Source organism: Natrix helvetica (genome assembly GCF_964273705.1).
Source record: "Natrix helvetica genome assembly, chromosome: 12".
NCBI lineage: Eukaryota > Metazoa > Chordata > Lepidosauria > Squamata > Natricidae > Natrix > Natrix helvetica.
In genome coordinates, this window is record NC_138556.1 from 8,953,154 (window position 1) to 8,971,461 (window position 18,308).

The 18,308-nt window shown below is 41.9% G+C and overlaps 1 protein-coding gene and 1 pseudogene across 2 annotated transcripts in view; one reads left to right on the forward strand and one right to left on the reverse strand.

The window, feature by feature from the left end:
- Window positions 1–18,308, forward strand: part of ALDH1A3 (aldehyde dehydrogenase 1 family member A3) — a 50,079-nt gene that overhangs the window by 16,680 nt on the left and 15,091 nt on the right. The window contains exons 3-7 of the mRNA XM_081964965.1: window positions 6,090–6,230; window positions 7,742–7,871; window positions 11,494–11,555; window positions 16,658–16,786; window positions 18,094–18,207. Of these exons, the coding sequence (XP_081821091.1) occupies window positions 6,090–6,230; window positions 7,742–7,871; window positions 11,494–11,555; window positions 16,658–16,786; window positions 18,094–18,207 (576 nt within the window). The remainder of the gene's footprint in view (window positions 1–6,089; window positions 6,231–7,741; window positions 7,872–11,493; window positions 11,556–16,657; window positions 16,787–18,093; window positions 18,208–18,308) is intronic.
- LOC309398347 (small ribosomal subunit protein eS12-like) lies at window positions 11,909–13,079 on the reverse strand (annotated as a pseudogene). The gene is made up of 2 exons: window positions 12,841–13,079; window positions 11,909–12,133 (listed from the first exon to the last, which is right to left on the reverse strand). The product of its transcript is annotated as a small ribosomal subunit protein eS12-like (transcript).

Below are 18,308 nucleotides of genomic sequence, written 5' to 3' on the forward strand. Positions count from 1 at the left end.
GCCACAGTCTTTCAAGATGGTTCACAAATACCGACCTTTATCAGGCTTGGAGAGTGGCCAGGCTGATATCTTTCAGATGCTGCTATACTTGGCAAGAATGCAGGAATGAACTAATTGTCTCCTGCAAACACCCCTTCCCTTTCGCTCCCTCTTTTATCCCCTATGGGAGGGGCCATTCACGGTCCACCTGTGGCCTTACTCCCAAGTTGACCCTTGTTCCTTAGCTGTTTCCTTCTTCTGGCAGCTCTGCACATGCACACAGTGGGAACAGGTGCCAGCTGTTTGTCTGCCTCACTGATGTCTGACTCTGAAGGCAGCTGATAACTGTCAGATGGCCCTGGCCTCATTTCTGCCTCCGATGCAGAGCACTCGTCAGAGCCTTCCCTAGACTCCAGGACTGGCCCATGTTCCTCCCCAACCTCCTCACTGTCCGAATCTGCTGCCAATTCCACTGGCGGGCCACAACAATTTGCAAAGTAGAGCCCACAACAGGTGCAATATAACACTACAACAGAGTTGGAAGAGACTTTGGAGGTCTTCTAGAGGTCTTGCGGGATCGTATCCTGCCCCATACATCCCTGCGACCAATTCGCTCGCACAGAGAGGGACTTCTCCAGGTGCCGTCCACCAGACAGTGTCTGTGGCAGGCCCAGCCCTGTGGAATGACCTTCCCCCGGATATTAGGACTACCTCTGACCTCCGCTCCTTCCGTGCAAAGCTCAAGACCCACCTTTTCCAAGTAGCTGGCCTGGCTCAACCATAGTTTGATCATATCGCTCCTGATGGGTTTTTAATCTTGTAATTTTACTTAGGGGATTTTAAATTGTAATCTTAATTCTATTTCCATTTATCTGTCTACCTCCTCCACGTATACGTCTATATTTATGTGTATGTACTGTCTATATTTGTATTTTATGTGTTTCTATTGTACGCCGCCCCGAGTCCTTCTGGAGAGGGTGCGGCTAACAAATAAAATTTTAGTAGTAGTAGTAGTAGTAGTAGTAGTAGTAGTAGTAGTAGTAGTCCAACTCCCTGCTCAAACAGGAGACTCTATAGCAGAGCCATGGTGGCACAGTGGTTAGAAGGCAGTACTGCGGGCTAATTCTGCCCAACTGCCAGCTGCCTGTAATTTGGCAGATCAAATCTCACCAGGCTCAAGGTTGACTCAGCCTTCCATTCTTCTGAGATGGATAAGATGAAGACCCAGTTTGTTGGGGACAATACGCTGACTCTGTAAACCACCTAGAGAGGGCTGTAAAAGTACTGTGAAGAGGTATATAAGTCTTAAGTGCTATTGCTATTTCAGACAAATGATTGTCCAATCTCTTCTTAAAAACCTCCAGTGATGGAGCACCCACAATCTCTCTGGAGGCAAGTTGTTCTACTGAACAATCGTTCTGTTAGGAAATTGCTAGGTTGGTTCTTTCCTTGATTGGTTTCTTTCTTGAACTGAATTCTAGGTTGGTTCTTTCCTTGGTTGGTTTCTTTCTTGAACTGAATTCTAGGTTGGTTCTTTCCTTGGTTGGTTTCTTTCTTGAACTGAATTCTAGGTTGGTTCTTTCCTTGGTTGGTTTCTTTCTTGAACTGAATTCTAGGTTCTTTTATAGCAGACACATTCATAGCTGGTATATTGAAAAAAAAAAAGCACTATTATTTTATTATTTCAGCTTCCTTTCGTGAAAGTTGTAAATTGTCGTTGGGGCCATGCAGGGCTCTTTTAAAATAATAATAATAATAAATGTTACCCAAGGTTTTAAAATAGATTCAAAGGTTGGCCAGCTTCTCTTGCCATCAAAAGGAAATAGAGGATAAAGGTGAGTTTCCTGCTCGAAGATCTCTCCCCTTGTCTCAGCCGTGGTGGGAAAAATGTTACAAAACTGGTTTTATAACTTTAAAGTGTCCCTACCCATAAGAAGTGCAGTACCATTAGATTGGAACACCCAACTCTGGCAAAAAAATAAAGATAACAACAGCAGGGAGGGTTGGGCTATGCATTATGTGGCATATTGCATTCTAACCACTGTGCCACCATGGGCTCTTTTTAGCCCCGAGTTCTAGTTCTCCATTAGACACAAAAAGCCAGCTGGGTAATTTTAGGGCAGTCACATGCTCTTAGCTCTAATCCGGGATGTCAGAAAACATCCTGGAAGATTCTAATGGTCAACTTACTGTACTTCTGAAATATTGCTGGGGGCCAGAATGGACTTGAAGGACCATAACAGAGAAAGCTAAAGGAAGGCTGCCAGCTTAGCATTCCCATCTCTTGGCTGTCTGCTGCTTGAGATTTTTGTATGCATTTTCTTAATAAAATTACATTCATTGTGCCTCACCCATGCTTTATTGAATAAGGCACAGCGGGTTGGTTTTAAGCCATCCTGCCCAAGATCTCAAACTCTGCAAAGCTCAACATAACAAAGCAATCCATGGCTCCAGATTTGTAATCACACTTTCATTTTATGCCATATAGAGTGGGTCATGTTCTCCCCGTGATATAAAGGTAAAGGTTCCCCTCACACATATGTGCTAGTCGTTCCTGACTCTAGGGGGCAGTGCTCATCTCTGTTTCAAAGCTGAAGAGCCAGCACATGTGGTGATGTGACTGGCATGACTAAATGCTGAAGGTACACAGAATGCTGTTATCTTCCCACCAAGATGGTCCCTATTTTTTCCACTTGGCATTTTTACATGCTTTCAAACTGCTAGGTTGGCAGAAGCTGGGACAAGTAACGGGAGCTCACTCTGTTAGGCAATGCTACAGATTCGAACCACCTAACTGCCGACCTTTCAGATCGACAAGCTCAGCGTCTTAGCCACTGGGCCACGGTGTCCCTCCCCCATGGTATAGGGATGGGTTATTCCAACTGGACATCTTGCCTGACTAAATACATTGGCATTTGACATTGGTCTAAAACTATTATTTAGCTTGGTTTGATGGTTTGCAGATAGTTCCGATGATGCTTCTATGGTCCAATCCAACACAGCTTCATATGGGACCCTTATTATTTATGATGCAAAGAAAGTACTGTATATTGGAATACAATCCACATAACCAAAAAAATATATATTCCTGGATCAAAATCTGAAGTAGTTAGGGTGGGATTTTATATGACTATATCACGTTCAGAATGGTTTACTCCAGTGGTGGGATTCAAATTTTTTTTACTACTGGTTCTGTGGGTGTGGCTTGGTGGGCATGGCAGGGGAAGGACACTGTAAAATCCCCATTCCCTCCCCACTCCAGGGGAAGGCTACTGCAAAATCCCCATTTCCTCCAGATCAGCTGGGACTTGGGAGGCAGAGAATAGATGGGGGCAGGGCCAGTCAGAAGTGGTATTTGCCAGTTCTCTGAACTACTCAAAGTTTCCCCTACCAGTTCTCCAAAAACTGATCAGAACCTGCTGAATACCACCCCTGGTTTACTCTGTGTAGATGAGATGTTTAATTGTGACTGGTATGCTGGTGTTACAAATGGGTTGGACAATCCTGTCCAAACTGGAGCATGGATTTATTTGAAAACATCTACTGAAAGATATTTTCCGTATCTTGAATGCATGCATCTTTCATTGCCTTGTGATGGATAACAATTGGAAGGGATTTAATTCTTCTTTCTTCCTGGCCTTAAATTTTAGCTGCACTTTATGCCTTTGTCTTGCAAAATCTCTGTAACGCAACACTGATTAAGCATTGGGTGGATTCAGATTGGAATTTCAGCCTTGCCCCATTGAATTTCCTTGTTCTCAATATTCTTGTAACCGAAAGAGTTTACGTGAGCCTGGATTGACCTTTCCATTGGAAAAGCTTCAGCCAAGTATTTCCACTTGCGTAAATAAATGTGCGTATCTCAGATCACATGGAGGAGGTTCTCAGAGAATTGTGTAACCTGAATTCGTGCCTCTGTCCTAATAGAGAAGGTAAAATATTAAATAGTAAAAGCTGTGGTGGCGCAGTGGTTAGAATGCATGCTGCTTTTGCTGACTGCCAGCTGCCAGCAGTTCGATCCTTACTGGCTCAAGGTTGACTCAGCCTTCCATCCTTCCCAGCTCATTAAAACCAGGAGCCAGATTATTGGGGGCAAGAGGCTGACTCTGTAAACTACTTAGAGAGGGCTGTAAAGCACTGTGAAGCGGTATATAAGTCTAAGTACTATTGTTATTGTTATATCAGAGCCTGGTATACGTAGCAATAAAAGGGTGCTCCAGTTTATTAGATTTGAGAAAGTCGAGTATCACATCATAGTTTTCATTGGGCTTGGGTGTTGGATCTATGGGGCTGGAATTCAATCTAATAGTCTAATTAAGGAAAGAAGCAACCTAGAACTAAGAAGAAATTTCCTGTTAGTTAAAACAATTAATCACTGGAATGACTTGCTTCCAGAAGTTGTGAATGCTCCAACACTGATTGTTTTTAAGAAGATGTTGGATAACCATTTGTCTGAAGGGGTATAGGGTTTTCTGCCTAAGTAGGGGGTTGGACTAGAAGACCTCCAAGATCCCTTCCAACCTCTCCTCTCCTCTCCTCTCCCCTCCATTCTCTTCTCTTCTGCTCTACTCTACTCTATTCTCCCTTCTCTCTTCTATTCTCTTTTCTTTTTTCTTCTCTTCTCCTCTTTCCTCTCTTCTCTTCTAATTCTCTTCTCTTCCATTCCATTCTAGCAAAATGGGCACCGTTGCCAGATTCTAAGCATTTTAAAACCATAGTTTGAACAGATTGTAGCAGCTAAGGTAAGATCTAACCCTGAGCCTCACTGGGCTGATTTGCAGAAAGCTCTAAGCCCAAAGTAGCATTGTGGCTTTCCAGGTAGCCCTTGACTTATGACCTCAATTGGGAGAAGAATTTATGCTTCCAAGCAAGGCCATCGTTAAGTGAGTTCTGCCTGATTTCACAACCTTGTCGCTACAGTTGTTAAGCAAATTGTGTGGCTGCTAAGCAAATCCAACCTCCCCTGTTTGCTTGTTGAAAGCCAACTGAGAGAGTTGCAAATGGCGATCGTATTCTCTCTAACCAACATTCTCCTGGTTGCCCGGACTTTCTTTTAAACACATATTTGTGAACGTTATTTTGTTGTATCATTGACACCAGAAGTCATTACTCTGTTTCCCAAAGAAAGAATAGAAATCTGATCATTCATGTGATCGTTGATTGTTGAGCATACTTGACTTTTCCTCTTATATGTTCAGGGCAGTGGTGGGATTCAAAGAATTTAACAACCGGTTCTCTGCCCTAATGACCAGCTGGGTAGGCATGGCTCTGTGATCATTTGACTATGTGGGCATGGCCAACTCAGTGTCACTCAGGTTGATGGGTGCTTCGCCTTAGCTGTTACAATGGAATAAGGGTTAACCGGAGAGGCAGTTTCTGTAAGCAGGGCAATAAAGATTAGTCCGGAAACAACACCAGAATGTTTCCTTCCTGCCTTCCTTACAGGATTAGCCCTGTAAAGTGGGAAAAAAACAAAAGGAGATTTCTTCCAACAACCGGTTCTCCCAACTGCTTAGAAAGTTAACAACCAGTTCTCTCGAATAGGTGTGAACCGGCTGAATCCCACCACTGGTTCAGGGTTTCTCCCTCCAGGAAAAATTGTACCTGATTGTATTCGGGGCGGCGTCTAGGAGTAGAGCCTTCTCTGTTGCGGGCCCAGCCCTGTGGAATGACCTTCCCCCGGATATTAGGACTACCTCTGACCTCCGCTCCTTCCGGATTAAGCTCAAGACCCACCTATTTCAAGTAGCTGGCCTGGCTCAATCATAGTTCGTTCACACTGCTCCTGACGGGTTTTTTAATTCTGCGACTTTGGGAATTTTATTAGGGGATTTTAAATTGTGTTTTAACTGTTCTTACTCATCTTCCTTCCTCCTCTATGTATATGTATTCGTTTAGTTGTTTGTGTATTTTTCGTATTGTTCCTATGTGTTTTGTTGTACGCCGCCCCGAGTCCTTCGGGAGAGGGTGCGGCTTAGAAATAAATTTATTATTATTATTATTATTATTATTATTATTATTATTATTATTATTATTATTATTATTATTATTATTCCCATGGTACTAATCACCTGATGTTTTCCTCTCTCCTTTCTTACCTTTACCTGTAGCCTGATATCGATAAAGCGGTAGAAGCAGCAAAAACAGCTTTCCAAAGTGGATCTGTCTGGAGACAAATGGATGCGGCCAGTCGCGGAAGACTTCTAAATAAATTGGCCGACCTGATTGAGCGAGACAGAGAGGTGTTGGCAGTAAGTGAAGCTGGGGCATCACCAGGGTGTGAAGAATCAACCAAGAAGAGTTGGGGCATCCCATTTAACCCTGAGCTTGCTCCGTTTTTGACCTATTAATCCATGGGGCCAGTAATGGTTTTCTCTTACCTTCGCTACCGGTTTGGAACTGGGAGCGTGCATGTGCTTGTGCTCGCTTCACTCGTGCGTGGCGCTTCTGCGCATGTGCAGAGCATCTGTGATCACATCTGGATGGGTGGGCGGAGCTATTTAGAAGAAAAGGGGAATTAAAAAGAGGCTGGAAGATTACACTTCTTTGTTCCATTGTGTAGGCAAGAGAACAAAATGTAGTAATAATCAGGATGGGGGACTGATAAAGGTAGGTGTAGAATCTGGCTCTGCCTTTCTTGCCATAAAGAAGAGACGCCCAGTCAAATCTACAGAAGGTTCTTGTTATTGCCCTAAATTTCATCTTCAGTCCCAAAGTTGCTTTTTCAAGAGGTAACTGGATTCTCTGGTTTTTCTTTGAAGACGTTTCGCTTTTCATCCAAGAAACTTTTTCAGCTCTGACTGGATGGTGGTGGGTCATCAGTCAGAGCTGATGAAGCTTCTTGGATGAGAAGCGAAATGTCTTCAAAGAAAAACCAGTTGTCTCTTGAAAAAAAGCACCTTTGGGACAATCATGACCTGGATGACTGAGAATCTCCATAGACTTTCATCTTCAGTGTTGCAGACACTGAAACCAATTAACAGAAGGAGGAAACCAATTAACAGAAAACATGTACAGTCCTTGGTGCTCTCTCCTCTGGTTGTTTGCAGATGTTTCATTACTTGACTTCATAACCCCACTAATACCCATGAGTGTGGGGTTTACTCCCTGTTTATATATAGTAGTTTTCCTTGCCACTCTGGTGGAACTGTGGTTTTCTCCTCGGTAGTTCCTTCACTAGGTTCTTTTTGTTTTGTTTGGCTTTTTGCTGGGTTGTTTGTCTGGTGTTAATCCCTGTTTATCTGGGTGTTGGCTGCTGCAGGGGATGTGTTTTGGTTATTTTTGTTTCCTTCTTAGCTTTTTACTGTCTTGTTTGAATGGTGTGTAAATATGGTTTTATTTCTATAAAATGTCTGCCAGCAAATAGCCAAACTCAGAAAGCACCGAGGATTCCATAGTTCGATCCTGAACCACATACAATATATATTCTTCTATTGGTAATAGAAAGCATGCAGGGGCAGCCTCCAGCACCTCAAGCAATTGTAATCTCCAAGGTTTCCCATTCAGGACTCTTGCGCAAAACCAACACAACTGGGATTGATTGTCCCTCCAGGAAGACTTTGAGAGGACAGGAAAGGTTTTGCAGATAGGGTCCCTCCAACCAACTTGGTTGACCAACTGATTCTTGCCATCTCATTGTTTCCACTGAAGATTTGGTTGGGTAAAATTTTTCCCAGTACAGATTGGCTCGAAGTGTAAACTTCAAATGCAATGTTCTTGTTTCTTTTTTCTTTTCTTTTCTTTTTTTTTTTTTTGCTTTCAGACCCTGGAAACTTTGGACACTGGGAAACCGTTCCTCCAAGCGTTCTTTGTTGACCTTGAAGGTTGCATAAAAACCCTGAGATACTATGCTGGATGGGCAGATAAAATCCAAGGCAAGAATATCCCCGTGGGTAAGTTGCACCTGCTATCTCCTCTGCTGAGTTTCTTACCTTATGTCCGCTAGGTAAAATTAACCTGAATCTATAAACTGGAGATCAGTCATAAAAGCCTAATTCAGATTCTATAGTTAATTACAGTTTGGCTACCAGAAATATATCTGAGTTTATAGACACCTTCCTCCTCCTCCAGTTCTTGCTTCGTGGTCTAATTTATAGAAACCCTGCTGTAGATGAAACATTTTTTTGTTGATGGCTCTTTGCCAATTTTGTTGGCAAAGAGTCAAAATGCAGTCATATTCATGTTTAATGTAGCTCCTTTGCTTTTGGAGAATATTAAAAAAAACCATTCTAAATTTATTTTTGATGAAGATCATACCCTTTCCTGTGGTTAATAGTAGTTTTCTGATGAAACCTATCCCCTATTTACAGTATAGTTTACAGATTACAGATTTAACAGAATTGGAAGGGACCTTGTAGGTCATCTAGTCCAACCCCCCGCCCAAGCAGGAGACCCCACACCATTTCTGACAAATGGTAGTCCAGTCTCTTCTTGAAAGCCTCCAGGGATGAAGCTCCCACAACTTCTTTTCCATCAGTTGATTGTTCTCACTGTCAGAAAATTTCCCCTTATTTCTAGGTTGAATCTCTCCTTCTTTAGAGAGTCCTCGGTTTACAACTAGACATTTAGTGACCGTTTGAACTTACAACAGCACTGAAAAAAGTGACTTACGACCCTCTTACCCACTTATGACCATTGCAGCATCACTGTGGTCAAGGGATCAACATTTGTAGGCTAGGCCACTGACTCATATTTATGACAGTTGCAGTGTCTTTCGATCCCCTTTTGCGACCTTCTGCCAAGCAAAGTCAATTGTGTGTGTGGGGGAAGCTGGTTTCACTTAACTGTGTTACTAATGTAACAACTGAAGTGATTCACTTAACAACTGTGGCAAGGCAAGGTTGTCAAATGGGGCAAAACTCACTTAACAACTCTCTTGGCAACAGAAATTTTGGTCTCAATTGTGATAGCAAGTCGAGGACTACCTATAGCTGCTATTTGCCTGAAGTAAGGGTGTCTGTTGAAAGTTGAGAGCCAGGTTAGCTTAATGATTAAAATGCTGGAGGAGAACCGGAGGCCACGATGGCTAATCCTCTCTTTAGCATGAAGCCGGTGGGGTGACTGACTTTGTGGCACTCCCTCATTCTCGGCCCAATCCACATTGCAGATTTATGGGGGGGAGGGGTTGGGGGGGGAATAGGAAGCAGGAACATTAGTGGGTTGTTGTTTTTTTACATTGGTATCCTTCAGTCTCAAAAGGCCATGGTATCGTGCTGTGGAAAGAGGTACTAGCGCAGCATCTGGTGTGGCTAAAAAGTCCAATTTGGGAATTGCAATCCCTTCCACACTGAAGGCAGATACATTCTGTCCCTTTCCCAGCCCCCAGATTTTGCTGGTTCTGGGACTGCCTCTTTGGGTTGTGCAAATACAAGTAGGAGTAATTAATTAAAAAGGAAGCCGCCTTTAGGAGACTGGAAAGCAGCTAAGAGGTAGTGATTTTCAGTGGGAATCCTGGACGGAAACCTCTTTAGAGTGCCTTTCTAAGTGAAGGTATTTTCAGAATATAGTAGAAGTAGCCGGATCAGACCTCAGGATGATGTAGTCATTATTCCTGCCTGCTGCTTCTGAATATACAAACTGTCCCTCCCCTACCCACTCTCTTCAGTGCCTATCAACAACTCCTTAAAGCAGCTGTATCTTTTCCCACAATTGCATGCTACGATCTGCAGCTGCAGCACTGTTCTGAAAAAAGATGATTTTGATTTTGATTTGGGATTTGATTTTGATTTGATTTGATCATTGAGGACAATTAACCAGTGGAACCAGAAGTCGTGGGTGATTCATCATTGGAAGTACGTAAGAAGAAATTGGACAGCCATTTGTCCAGAATGGTATAAGGTCTCCTGCTCTGGCAGAGGGTTGGACTAGAAGACCTCCAAGGTCCCTTCCAACTCTGTTCTTCTGTATTTGGATTAGAAAAGCTTAGAGAAATGCCAAGGGCATTTTGCCCTGAGACTGAAACCATAGTGCACCCTTAATATTCCGGCATTGCAACGAATAGCTATTAATAGCCTTATTCTCCCTTAATTTGATCTCTTTCTAAAGTCATCCAGCTTGATGGCCTTTACTAACAGTGCAACTTGAGATGAGTTTTATTTAGCTTTTTCCCCAAATCAGAGCAACCAGTACATTTAAGTTTAAATAGGTGATTAACATTCCTAGAATTCGGTTGACGTTCAAGAGTGATGAAGTTGTTGGTCAGTTTTACCCCCGTTTCCTTGATGTCAAGATTTTGGAAACACAATTAAGCATGATGTGATTAAGCTTTCTCTTTGTAAGCAAACAAAAGATTTTTTTTTTTAAAAAAACCCTGTCTTTCCATGGGTGCTGTTTAAAGAATATAGTTGGCATAAAAGTTATAAAGCACTAGCAGTGGTGATATTACCTACCGTAGTTTGGTAATGAAATGTTTGCAAGAAAATCACCAGGTTCAGACAGGATCAAGGATCCCTCATTTCAGCCCTGAGCTACAAATATTCTCCTTTAGTTGTATAATTGGTATATAATTCAAATATGGCATGCATAAATATTCATGAACATCTAACATCATTTTGTGATTCAACTGAGAGGTGGATTATTTTTATTGAAATGATGTATTTCAATCTTCAATTATTTTAATGAGGAAAAGAATTATGCCTAACAATTATTTGCTGAACGTAAATTACAATTTATTTATTTTATCATTTTTGGTATAATGTTTTTATTTATTTGCAGTGTAAAACATAAAAATTCAACATCTATAGAAATAGTGTGCTGTCTGAGATATAGTATTGGTAATAGTAAAAATAATATTCTTAGCATCAATAATGATCACATGAGAATAGTAATGTTTAATTATCCATTTTAGTAAATCTTCATTGTCATTGATCCTTCTCTTATACTTTTAGGTTTCTAACTTCTGTTTCTGCTTATTAGCCATTGATAAAACAAATCCCATGTTAAAAAATATTCAGTTTCTTCTTCCTCAATTTTAAGTGTTAATCTGTCCATTTCTGTGCATTCTAATATATATTATATATGTAATATATATATTACAATTTCATCTGTAGGAATCTCCTCATTTTCCCATTGTTGTGCAAACACAATTTTAGCTGCTCTCATTGAAGAGAGAAAGAATCCGTCACTGGTTCTTAAACAGTTTTAAATGAATGTGTTGTTTTTTTTCTTCCACTGTTCCTATATGACTAAAGAGTTTGCCAGGAAAAGTATGTGTGGAAAGTCAGAGGCAAAACATCCCAAGCTGCATGATTCTTAAGTCTTGATAGTCAACTTCTGTTTGGAGTTTCCTCTGTTTTTCTTTTTTTTTTTAAATAAAGGTTTTGCCATCTCTTGTTACGGCGTGAGAATGTGCTCTAAATAGGCAAGTCCGTTATAGTTGGCAAACACTGATGTTTGTTTCTGCTGAACCCTTAGGAACAGTTTTCCAGCCACCCTGTTTGTCTCCATCCCCTAGTATGATTCATATCAAAATCATCCTTGCTAGATAACATGTCATGTTCTCAAACCTTTTTGCAGATGAAAACTTCGTCTGTTTCACCAAGCATGAGCCAGTGGGGGTTTGTGGAGCCATAACACCAGTGAGTAAGACATTTTCATTTCTAGTTTCTGGGTGGGTCCTGAGTCCTGACTGTACACCGCCCCGAGTCCCTTCTGGGAGAGGGGCGGTCTAGAAATCAAATAAAAGTTAAAGTTAAAGTTGGAGAGAAAAATAGATTATCTGGATGGTCTCTAAATTATTTCTGTAGATCAGGGGTGTCCAAACTTGGCAACTTTAAGACTTGTGGACTTCAACTCCCAGAATTCCCCAGCCAGCAGAGCTGGCTGGGGAATTCTGGGAGTTGAAGTCCACAAGTCTTAAAGTTGCCAAGTTTGGACATCCCTGCTGTAGATAATTAAGGTCAAGAAAATGATTTTTTTTCTTACTATCAGCTCAAATATTTGTTCCTTTCTTGCACGTGAAGTATTCTTTGATGACATCTTTGGCCTGAGATTCTTTGCCGTAGTCTTTTAACAGCCACACAACTGCAACCCACTACTTTGCGAGGTTCTCCTTCTCTGTCGATCTTGCAAAGACCTACCCACTCACCAAGCTTCTTGCTATCATCAATATCAGATTGATTTGACATTCAGTACAAAGAGCTTCAACCAGCTTTACATACATACGTACATACCATTTTTGGGAGTATAAGATGCTCCAAAGTATAAGACGCACCTAGCTTTTGGGGAGGAAAAAAAAATCTGCCTCTGCCTCCCAGCAATTTTCCTCCTTGCACCAAACAGCAAACAGTACCAAAGATATACACTTTGTGGTGTCACATTTCAGACTATACTTGTACAGATGCTGTTAAAATTGATGTGGCTTTCTGGAAGTATACATTATTCTCTGCTGTTTAAAAGAAGATACAATAGCACTGGGCCTCTTCAGATCAAGCATTTATTTTAAAAAGCTCCTTCATTTTGTTAAGTTGTCTAGAACAATAATAAAGCAGTCTTTAAAAAGTAAGTTTAATAATTTGAACATTCTATAGGCATTTATAGTTATTGACTTACCTCCTTGCAGCAAACAGCCTGTTTCAGTTTAGCCTTATTAGAAGAAGAAAAAATCTGCCTCTGCCTCCTTGCAGCAAACAGCAAGTTTCACTTTCAATTTCAGCATGGGCCTCCCGATGATCAGCTGTTTCAGGCTGCAGGGATTGCTATAGCCTATTGCAGCCTCCCAAGCCACATCATCTCCACTTGCTGCAAGGAGATAAATTGCTGGGAGGCAGAGGCTGAAGAGTGGGGGCAGGTGGGGCTACATTCAGTGTGTAAGGCGCACCCAAATTTTCACCTTCTTTTAGAGGGGGAAGGTGCATCTTATACTCCTAAAAATACGGTAGGTTCATCACAATTGGATGCCAGAGCGCAAAGATGGACTTGATGTTTGTCCAAGGCATTGGCAGCTTCATGAATTCCACGAGCTAATTCACCGTGGATAAGTGCCATTTTCAGCACTTCTTGAAGGGCGTTGTTGACATCCATTATGCCTCCAGCAGTTATGCTTTCCTCGGTCATGGTTGGTGATAAATGCTCCCCCACCCCCTGGAGTTCCTTACAAATTCCACGAGTTGCCGATGAAAAGCAAAAGGATTCTTGAACAGTTAGAAATCAGAGGTGTCCATGAACTCACCAAGAGTTGAGCATGATTTCAGGGGGACTTGAGTTTTGAAGACCACTTCTACAATGCCTGGTTTACCCCAAGAATTTGGCATCTATTAAGGTTGAGTTGTTCCTCTGCTAAATGTTACCCAGTGACTGCCCAAATATTAATAGGACATTCAGAGCTACCATGGGACTTGTAAAATGTCTAAGATTGTAAACTAAGATCATTGCATCTGGTCCTCTCAATTCCTGGCAAATAGATGGGGAAGTAATGGAGGTAGTGACAGATTTTATTTTCCTGGGCTCCAAGATCACCGCAGATGGAGACTGCAGCCAAGAAATTAAAAGATGCTTGCTCCTGGGGAGGAAAGCTATGGCAAATCTAGACAGCATACTAAAAAGCAGAGGCATCACCCTGACAACAAAAGTGCGTATAGCCAAGGCTATGGTTTTCCCAGTTGCAATGGATGGCTGTGAAAGTTGGACCATAAGAAAAGCTGAGTCCCAAAGAATGGAGACCTTTGAATGATGGTACTGGAGAAGACTCCTGCGAGTCCCTTGGACTGCAAGGCGATCCAACCGGTCAGTCCTAGAGGAGATCAACCCTGACTGCTCTTCTGAAGGCCTTTGCAGGAAGCAACTTTGTTTGTTCAGGTCGGTTTAAATTCTGAAGCTCCATTTTGATTCTGTGCTCCGTGTGGCCTTGCAAAGCTAATTGGCAATTAGGTCTTCGGCAGCGTTTCAAGGGAGATAAAGGTGGGTGCTTATCAGCCTCATCCCGAAAGACTTTGGAAGACTTCTGTCGGACTCTTTACAAACTATTTGTGACTCATTACGGACTGTGAATGAACATAATTCACAGCTCTTGAAATGAAAAGAGGGTTTTTGGGACGGAGCATGTGCTTTGTACTGTCTCAGGAAGCCTAAGTCAGAACAGGATCTAGGTTCAGCCACCTTGCTAAGAGAAAAACAAGTGACGTTGCATTTCACCCAGCCTGTATTTAAGAGTAATGTAAACAGACATCCTCCCCAACACAAACTGCCCATATTTTGCTGTTGCAATAGACTTGTCGTAGTTGGACTTCTCCTGTTCCTTTGGGGGGGGGGGGAAGTTCCTGTATCCAGATCTGATGGAAACGATACAAAATATGTCCTAAGTCCAGAGGGCCTTGGTTCTCCCTTCTGCATGATGAAAACTCCCAGTTAATTATGCCACAGCAGGAATGTTGGGGTGGCTTGCGGTGGCCTCTGTAGTTTATTTTACATAATGGTTAATCCCAGCGTATCATGGTCCATTCTGTTGATTACCCTGCAGGGGAAGATTGCCGCTAGCAATTACCTCTCCTTAATCTACAGCAGGTATTTTCGTTGGCAGAAAATGATTCGTAACTAGGCTGAGAATGTTTACACAGCTGTCAGAATAAAATACTACTCTGGGATATTTCCTTACCACTGCTGGGATTTAGCCAGGATCGCATAAAACTTGACGAGATACGGCATCTGATGTCTCCAGGAAAATAAAAACAAGGCCTATTTTATCTAGGCAAAAAAAGAGATTCCACTGATAGGAGAAGTTTACAAGATGTTACGGACAATCCAAATACTGTATGTTCAGAACAGTTTGCTGGGTCCATTTTGCAAGAATGCTGGGTCCTCCCCCCTATTAAAATTAATATCTTTCTTAATTTTAGAATTTAGAATTAGAGTCAATGTGTGTCCCAAAGGTGCTTTGTCAAGAGGCAACTGGACTTTCGTGTTTTTCTTTGAAGACATTTTGCTTCTCATCCAAGAAGCTTCTTCGGCTCGGAAGCATCTTCTTGGATGAGAAGTGAAACGTCTTCAAAGAAAATCAAAGTCCAGTTGCATCTTGAAAAAGCAACTTTGGGATAACCACGACCTGGATGATGAGTTGTTGTATGGCTTCCAGAGAGCTAATTTGGTATGATGATTAAGGCATCAGGCTTAGCCACTGCACCCAAACCAGGAAATTGTGAGTTCTAGTCTTGTCTTAGGTACGAAGTCAGCTGGGTGACCTTGGGCCAGTCACTCTCTCTCAGTCCTAGCAAGAAGGCAATGGCAATGGGGCGTAGGCAAAAACTAGTCTATACACGTGGGGAGTTACTTGGAAATGTATGACTAGTTTTTCTTTTTCTTTTCTTTTTCCCCCCTAATTCCTTGCATGGGGATTATTCTTTATACTATGTATGTTGTTTGTATTTTTTGTCATGGATTGCACCAGGGAGGCTAAAAGCAATGTCATTGTATACATGATGTACGATGACAATAAAGGCTATACTATACTATATCTTCAGTGGGAGGGAATCCCAAATTTGTCCCATCATCAGAAAATTATGCTATGTTTCTCTTATCACCCAGAAAAAGGGCAGTTCAGCTGTTTCTCTGGGCATGATCAGAGTGGTCCCTGGGGAAATGTGATTTTGCAAGCAACTTGCACAACTCTCCATGAATGTCTCTGGACTGCCTGCGTTTAAGCAAAGCGCAATTTAATCACTGCTGTTTGGAAGTGACTTGGCCAACACATGCAAGGCTGAATCTTATTTTTAGACCTTTTTGGCTTCTCATTGTTTTCTTCCTCTGTGCACGTGCCAGCGCATAGCTGACTTTAGCTGGTTTTTTTTTGTTTTTTTTAAAAAGGAAGCTGGATTGGATCTGGTTAGTACTTGAGTGGGAGACCTAGTTTTAAAGAAATAAGTTAATTGCAGAAATTTTTATAATGCTATCAAGAAAACCGCACAGCTGTGTCTAGGAAGTCACCTTTATGTGTGCTTCTCCTTGACAAACCTTTCAACGGTAACTCTTCCCTGTTTTTTAAAAAAATCTTTTTAAAACGGGGTTTACCAGCCGAAATTTAGCAGTTCTCAGATGTCCCTCCTCCAGTTATAGCTAAAAATCGGTGTACACAGCCCCACAGCGACATTTAGAGGTGGGATAAAGTATCGCACCATAATAAAAAGGATGTGCTCCTGCTAGAACATGCATAAATTCCACATTCTATAACATGTTATGTCATAAGAAGCATGGATATTAACCTGTAGAATATTTAACTTAAGTAGTAAATACTATTGATTATGGTGATTATTTAACTGAGCGATGTGGTGGGGTACGGGTGAAGACGCTCTCCTCCCACTTGGAAGGTTGAGAGTTCAATTCTAGGGAGTGGCAGATGTTTATCTTCTAAGCGCAAAGAAAAAAACATATCTGCTGTGAACTCACTTAGGCATCAGGAAGGGCATCTGGCCAGTAAATGCTCAACTCCATCCAGTTGTCCCAACCGTACACCAAATTAAGGGTGATAAAAAGGGAGTTTATGTGGTTATTTAATTGACAGATTTGATTTTATCTCGGAGTAACCATAGTTCTCCAGCTCTTTAGGAGGAGCATCAAAACGGGAACTGAAAAATGGTAGGGATGTCCTTCTCACCATCTCTGGGTCACTGTTGTTTGTTTCTGTGCTGGAGACAATTTCCTTGTGTGTCTAACCACACTTCGTCAAATAAAATATTCTTCTTTCTTTCAGTGGAATTTTCCTTTGCTGATGCTGATCTGGAAGATGGCCCCAGCTTTGTGTTGTGGCAACACCTTAGTTGTGAAACCTGCTGAGCAGACACCCCTCACCTCCCTCCACCTGGGCTCTTTAGTCAAGGAGGTAAGTGCCACGAATAAATCAAGGAGTCCGAGCTGGGGGTAAGAGAAGAGATCCTCCCTAGTTTTCTGGAAGGTTAAAGGGAAGGAGAAATGCTTTGAGAGCAGCAAAATGAATACCAGCCTTTTGAGGTAGTGCAGAGAAGAAGCAAAAACCGTTGAGTATTACTAACATCACCTTTTACTGTAAGATTGCATTAATAGAATCTTGCAAGATTTAAAAGCCCTTCTTTTCTTTTCTTTTTTACTTTTATTTTCTAGAAAACTAGGGAGGGTCTCTTCTGGGATGCTTCTCATGCCCCTTTTTTCTTCTGTGGGCCGAGATACCTTTTTTGCATGATGGTTGCCCAGCTCGCTCTCAAGATCATTCCCCACATACCATTACAGATTCAATGGCATCCATTTTTCTGACATACGCCTACTGAAAAGTAAATCCTACCGAGGTCTGGCACTCAGACAAATTGGCCATCGACAGGAACATAGATTTAAGCAACAAGTGCACATCATTCAAGAGAGACGATAAAAAAAAAAAAGACCAAAACACCTCCTTCTCCAGCAGTCAGCACCCATAGGAGCAGAGATTAACACCCAAAAGTACTACACTAATTAACAAGTAAACAATATGCCAATCAAGGAATTACCAACACACACAAACAAACACTAAACAACAATTTAATCAAGGAACCGCTAAGAGCACTTCCGCCAATAGGTCAATCCACTAGCAAATAAAATAAGTGCAAAGCCTGCTCCCTTCAACACTGATGATGTTACCTAACTTGGTGGTGAAACGTCTGCAAGAAAAAGCACCAAGTTCAGAGAGCTACAAGGATTCAACAAACCCATCTGAGTTTATTAACCATCTTGAGCTCCAGATAACCAAATACAGAATTCCAAAAAAAATGTTAATAGTAGCTTTAGCAAATAGATCTGTTGCAGGGGTGAAATCAACTTGCCATTGCTATCGGTTTGGTAGCAATGTGTGTGTGCGCGCACGCTACCTCTGCGCATGAGCAGAGCTGCTACCGAGTATGCCTACAAAGATAAGTAGAACACTGGCGGGGGGAGGGGAATCTGCTGTGACAGGCGATTTAGATTAGCTAGAAAGCAGGAAATCTGATGATTCTAGCTAATATAAATCGCGTGTCACAGCTGGTCGTCAGAAATACCGATTCGGCCGAACCGGTAGCATTTCACCCTTAGTCTGTTGCCACATCCCCTTTTCTTCTGCTCCTTTCTTAACAGTTCATTTTAGAGAAGTGCTGAGAAGAAGCCCCCCTCCCCAATTGCAACTCAAAACATGTTTTTTTTTAGGCAGGATTCCCTCCAGGGGTACTGAACATTGTGCCTGGATATGGACCTACGGCAGGAGCTGCTCTTTCCATGCATCTCAAGGTTGACAAGATAGCATTCACAGGCTCAACAGAGGTAAGTGATGGGGATGTTTATAGTTTCACATCTCTTTTGCTCCGCCACAATCCATTAATTGGATTGGATCCATTACTATAAAAAAAAGATGTTGAGAGTCC